Below are 6,948 nucleotides of genomic sequence, written 5' to 3'. Positions count from 1 at the left end.
CATTTAAGGTTATTACAAATCACCTTAAAAATAGCCACATGTCAATTCAAGGTCATCACAACTCTTAAAAGTTATCTTTTTTTTTTTATTATAGATTGCTAATTCAAAGTTTGTTCTCAATTCCATAAAGATTATTTCAGTGGAAAGATTAATTCATTATTCATGATCAATTTATATTCACCATTGCATTCCCCAAAAATTCTAAACGACTGAAACAAATTCCTTTTCCAAATTATCGATTGCTAATAGAATCTATCACAACTTTCAAGATCACACAAGGTCACCTTTCCAAAATCCCAAAAGGTGACCTGGCGGTCACTAATATTTTCGCAAAATTCTGAAATGTTCCAACATATTTCGAAGGATTTTAAACCCATCGAGAGCTTCGAATCCAAAACGACTTTGTTCTCTGTTCTGACAGATATTTGGACCTCGAATTAAGAACGGATACGTTATCCTGTCGGGAAAATTGGACTGCGACGGTGGGTGGCGTCGAATACCTGTGGTTACGCTTGTGTGACGGAGATTGGAGGGGGGCACCCGTCTCCCCGCCCACCCCGTCCCACGACTCGCCCAATCGGGAAAAACATGGATGGGTCGATTTTTTTTCTCTCTTTCCTATAATGATCTTGAAGGAAACCATTATTAATATTATTATCGTTATTCTTATTATTAAAAATTCTAAAATTATCCACAAGAAGAGAAACACAACAGTAAAGAGTAACCTTTTCTTAATGTTGTGACTAGGATCTCATCATTATTTTAATTATGCTTAATATCATTTCTATACACCATATAGCGATATAATATTACAATAATTATGATTATGATAATAGTAATATAAATAATAATCATCATCATTAATATTCATCCATAAGCACGTTTGATAGTGTAATTATAAGAAAACTCAATGCTGTATACTCTAATTCTATTATTTCAGCTCATCTAATCGAATCATGAAAATGTAGTCTGCTATTTGACCTTAACAGGTCAAATTAAATACACAGGATTAATTTGAATTCATAAAATATATATCATATTAACAATGCAAAGTTTATCGAAAATATTTGGCTGATTAAAAACCCGTTAAATATCCAGAAATCTTTGGCACATACATCCGACCTAATACGCTTAAAATTGATAAACTTAATTGTTGATACGGTAAAGTTGGCTACATACCGGCACATGCTGTTGTGAGTAAAATTTCGAAAATGAAAACATTTGAAACAAGAAAATCTGAGATATTTACCTTTCACCTTTAAAAATTAAATCACTCACATTCAAAGTTATATCTAATCACAAAAGCAATTAAATCTTAAACTTGTTCATCAGGATTTACTATGGTATTTATTAGAATACTATAAGACTACTAGAAAAAAAGTATCTGACTACAATGCATAGAAATTTTCAGTAACCTATCAACTTAACCTCTGACCTTTACACGTCAAACTTGGTAAATACATTGCCGTTATCATTTACTGGTAAGAAAACAAAAAATACAACGAATACATAGCAAGCCCTGAAGAATTCAAAGACAAAACATGCGACCATAACCTTTTACCAATTTCTCCAAAAAGTTAATCATAAAATCACCAAGTTTCATCAAATTCTGTTGATGTTTCCTCAAGCCATCCTACTTACGTATATACAAACATGACTAATATTATTTACTTCCAATCCTGCTGGGGAAAGGGGGCGGGGAACAATATAATATAATTTTCTTCAGGGTTGTAACATTAACAATAACAATAATCATGTGGTGTACTATATTTTGAAGAATAGCTATGTGGCAGAGATCTCACACTCACACATAGCAACCCAGAGTCTACACACACACACACACACACACACACACACACACACACACAAAGAAAAGAAAAAACAACAACAACAACAAAAATAATAATAATAATAATAATAATAATAATAATAATAATAATAATAATAATGTAATTTGAGTAATATATTTGGAAAAAGTAATTTGAGTAATATATTTGGAAAAACTACTTTGCTCCAGAAATAACTCACTTGCATGAAGTAATTCAAATAATAATAACAACAACAACAACAACAAAAATAATAATAATAATAATAATAATAATAATAATAAATCGAAGCCAGCAAGCAGCGAGTGATCCTGAAAGCACTCAGTCACACAAGGCATCCCATAATTTTTCCATTCTTGTCGCGTACACGTTCGACAACACAGGCGTGCTTGTCCGTACGATACATGTGGAATATATATCATCTGGTACACGAAAGATGGGGTATAATGCCCGCCATTCAGATGCCCCCTCCCCCCGGGTCCATAAATCAATCGGCCAATACCCACAATTAGTTTCCGACAAGCGCGAATCTTGTTGAAGAGAATAAAAACAAGATTAATCGGTTCATCCTTCATTCAAATTCATTAAGACAGAGACATGGCTACTCACGATCCACGCGTCTTGCCCATTGTAAAAGTGGGCGCCATGTTTTTATTATTATCCTTATCTTCAGATTTATTCTTCCTCTTTATTTTATTTCTATCTCTTCTTACAATTCTTTACTTGTCTTCTTCATACTGATTTTATCTAAATCCTCTTTCTCTTCCTTGTCATCTTCATAGGGATTTTATCTTATTCCACTTTTTCTTCTTCGTCCTCATCCCATTTCCCTCTTTATCTTCATTCTTCTATGTTTCTCCATCTTTTCCTTCTAATCTACTTACCCTGCTTCTCTAGACTTCCTATTTCCCTATCTACTTCCCTCACCTTCATTAACAGACCATCATCTTTCCAGTCCTCTACATTTTTTTATTTCTCATTTTCCAATTCTTCCTCTAACTGCTAATACCAATCCTACAAAGGGCCTTCTGACCACTTCCTTGTTGAAAACTTTTTTTGTTTACCTCCTATTGTGGTTTTTTCCTAATTTGCCCTTTTCATTTGGTTTGGAATACGCTTATTTTGCATGACTTCAGTGTTTGGGACTAGTTTATTTCGAATGACTTCATTGCTTAAGACGAGTTCATTTCGCATGACTTCAGTGTTTCAGATGAGTTCATTTCGCATGACTTCAGTGTTTGGGACAAGTTTATTTAGCATGACTTCAGTGTTTGTGATGAGTTCATTTTGCATGACTTCAGTGTTTGAGATGAGTTTATTTCGCATGCCTTCAGTGTTTGGGACGAGTTCATTTTGCATGACTTCAGTGTTTCTGATGAGTTCATTTCGCATGCCTTCAGTGTTTGAGATGAGTTCATTTCGCATGACTTCAGTGTTTGAGATGAGTTCATTTTGCATGACTTCAGTGTTTGAGATGAGTTCATTTCGCATGACTTCAGTGTTTGGTACGAGTTCATCTTGCATGACTTCAGTGTTTGAGAAGAGTTCGTTTTGCACGACTTCAGTGTTTGGTACGAGTTCATCTTGCATGACTTCAGTGTTTGGGATGAGTTCGTTTTGCACGACTACACTGTTTGGTACGAGTTCATCTTGCATGAATTTAGTATTTGGGATGAGTTCGTTTCGCATGACTTCATTGTTTGGGACGAGTTCATTTTGCATGACTTCACTGTTTGAAACGAGTCCATTTCGCATGACTTCAGTGTTTGGGACGAGTTCATTCTGCATAAATTCAGTGTTTGGGACGAATTCATTTAGCATGACTTCAGTGTTTGGGACAACTTTATTTTGCATGACTTCACTGTTTGGGATGAGTTCATTTTGCATGACTACACTGTTTGGTAAGAGTTCATTTTGCATGAATTCAGTGTTTGGGACGAGTTTATTTTGCACGACTTCACTGTTTGTTAAGAGTTCATTTTGCATGAATTCAGTGTTTGGGACGAGTTTATTTTGCACGACTTCACTGTTTGTTAAGAGTTCATTTTGCATGAATTCAGTGTTTGGGACGAGTTCATTTTGCACGACTTCACTGTTTGGTGCAAGATCAGTTTGCATGAATTCAGAGTTTGGGACGAGTTCATTTTGCACGACTTCACTGTTTGGTGCAAGATCAGTTTGCATGAATTCAGTGTTTGGGACGAGTTCATTTTGCACGACTTCACTGATTGGTGCAAGATCAGTTTGCATGAATTCAGAGTTTGGGACGAGTTCATTTTGCACGACTTCACTGATTGGTGCAAGATCAGTTTGCATGAATTCAGAGTTTGGGACGAGTTCATTTTGCACGACTTCACTGATTGGTGCAAGATCAGTTTGCATGAATTCAGAGTTTGGGACGAGTTCATTTTGCACGACTTCACTGATTGGTGCAAGATCAGTTTGCATGAATTCAGAGTTTGGGACGAGTTCATTTTGCACGACTTCACTGATTGGTGCAAGATCAGTTTGCATGAATTCAGTGTTTGGGACGAGTTCATTTTGCACGACTTCACTGTTTGGTGCAAGATCAGTTTGCATGAATTCAGAGTTTGGGACGAGTTCATTTTGCACGACTTCACTGTTTGGTGCAAGATCAGTTTGCATGAATTCAGAGTTTGGGACGAGTTCATTTTGCACGACTTCACTGATTGGTGCAAGATCAGTTTGCATGAATTCAGAGTTTGGGACGAGTTCATTTTGCACGACTTCACTGTTTGGTGCAAGATCAGTTTGCATGAATTCAGAGTTTGGGACGAGTTCATTTTGCACGACTTCACTGTTTGGTGCAAGATCAGTTTGCATGAATTCAGAGTTTGGGACGAGTTCATTTTGCACGACTTCACTGTTTGGTGCAAGATCAGTTTGCATGAATTCAGAGTTTGGGACGAGTTCATTTTGCACGACTTCACTGATTGGTGCAAGATCAGTTTGCATGAATTCAGTGTTTGGGACGAGTTCATTTTGCACGACTTCACTGTTTGGTGCAAGATCAGTTTGCATGAATTCAGAGGTTGGGACGAGTTCATTTTGCACGACTTCACTGTTTGGTACAAGATCATTTTGCATGAATTCAGTGTCTGGGACGAGTTCATTTTGCACGACTTCACTGTTAGGTACAAGATCATTTTGCATGAATTCAGTGTCTGGGACGAGTTCATTTTGCACGACTTCACTGATTGGTACAAGATCATTTTGCACGAATTCAGTGTTTGGGACGAGTTTATTTCGTATTACTTCAGTGTTTGAGACAAATTCAATTAGCATGACTTCAGCGGACATTAACTATCTCCTATCCAAATGACAGAATAGTATCTACAGTAAATCCTCTGGAAATAAAAATACATACCCATCCACCCACATGTGAACAAAGTTAGCATGCATGCTTGCATACATACATACATACATACACACCCCTATATAAATATATATATATATATATATATATATATATATATATATATATATGTAATAAGAGTTTTCCTTCTAAAACCGGGTAGCGTTTACTAATGACGTCTCTAAACCTGTGTCTTCCCCAGAAACTTGAATGCTTAGGTCAACATTGGCACGGTGGCGATTAAAGGGAGGTGTTAAAATCGTTCCAGTTAGCTCAGGAATGGAAACACTACCTAGAGAGGTAAGCGTATAAAAATACATACATACAAATAAATACACACGCGCGTGCACACACACACAGACACACAGACACACACACACACATATATATATATATATATATATATATATATATATATATATATATATATATATTATGTGTGTGTATGCGCGCGCGCGTGTGTGTGTGTGTGTGTGTCTGTGTATGTGTAAGATCATCAAGACGTAATGCTTCAAGTACAACTGGATACGGGGGTCAAGAAGAAAGTGAGTGACAAAAATGAGGCCAATAATTGAAATAGAGGAGCAAGAACCAAAGATATAACAAATTTGTTCTGTAAGGAATAAAACGAACAAAGGAAAGATAATATATAAAGAGCTAACATTATTGGATCAATCACATAAATATTTTGAAGTATCTTTGAATATGAAAATTATGGAGTTTGATCTCGTTGTAGTGACTGTTTAGGACGTAAGGATGGAAAGATGTAGGAAGTGGATAAGATTCCTAGAAAGATACTGTGCTCTAGGTATAAGTACAGAAGATTCCCAACTTACAAACATTCGAAGATATAAGCACAAATCCAACTTGAAATAACAATGGTAAGATAAAGAAGTACTCTAATAAAACAATAATATATAAAATAATACAGTAAACAAAATGACATTTGTCATAACCTGATACCCATTTCGTATGAAACCCGGCTATTTGCTGACATTTGTAGGTTGAAATCATAGGCATGGAAATCAGGCGCAAAAAAAAAAAAAAAAAAAATCTTTGAACTTATTAAATATGTAATTTGAGGACCTTCTGTATATGACTGAGTGGCTGACCAGGGTTTGTAATGACATGTATCAAAGAGGGAAAGGTTCTGAATAAATAGTGTAATAATTTTTCTATTGCATAATGGTAAGGAGGATAAAGGCGACTGTACGAATTACGGGTGCTTAACGTTACTTGATATACCACGATAAATTTATAGTAGCAATTCAATTAAGAAAATAACATAGATGACAGAAACACTGATAGGAGAAGAACGGAAATAAAAGAGTCAAAGAGAATGATGGAATTAAAATGAATAAGTGAAGTCTTCTGACCATATACTCCATATGGAATCAATCTCCTTAAATAGAATTCGCCCTATATCGAATGCAAAAGGAACAAATAAATGTAAAAATAAACTCCAAATTCAGAGTCAGATTTTTCAATCCGTTCTGCTTTCATTCTTTGCCTATTGTGTTCAGCATTGCGCATCAGAAAAGGTGCAAGGCTACACCTTTGTGTCAGGACATGTCTGTTGAGCTCTAATTGCCGTGGGAATGAAGAGGAAAGAATGTGTGGTATAAAAATCCCAGCAATGAAGAATTTTCGTATGTTATATACATGCAAATATCTAATAAGAACTAAAATATATGCTAACAACAACGAATTTTCACTGTGTCCTAAATAATGACATGCAGTAAACGT

The 6,948-nt window shown here is 35.6% G+C and overlaps 1 protein-coding gene across 1 annotated transcript; it reads right to left on the bottom strand.

The window, feature by feature from the left end:
- Positions 1–3,032: 3,032 nt before the first annotated feature.
- On the bottom strand, positions 3,033–5,147 carry LOC137656417 (uncharacterized). Its single transcript, XM_068390595.1, has one exon. It carries the CDS (start codon positions 5,145–5,147, stop codon positions 3,033–3,035), a length of 2,115 nt encoding a protein of 704 aa, XP_068246696.1.
- Positions 5,148–6,948: the final 1,801 nt, after the last annotated feature.

The sequence above is a fragment of the Palaemon carinicauda genome, chromosome 17, assembly GCF_036898095.1.
Source record: "Palaemon carinicauda isolate YSFRI2023 chromosome 17, ASM3689809v2, whole genome shotgun sequence".
Lineage (NCBI taxonomy): Eukaryota > Metazoa > Arthropoda > Malacostraca > Decapoda > Palaemonidae > Palaemon > Palaemon carinicauda.
Note: the sequence above shows the minus strand (reverse complement) of the source record. Positions and strands in the feature narration are given on the sequence as shown.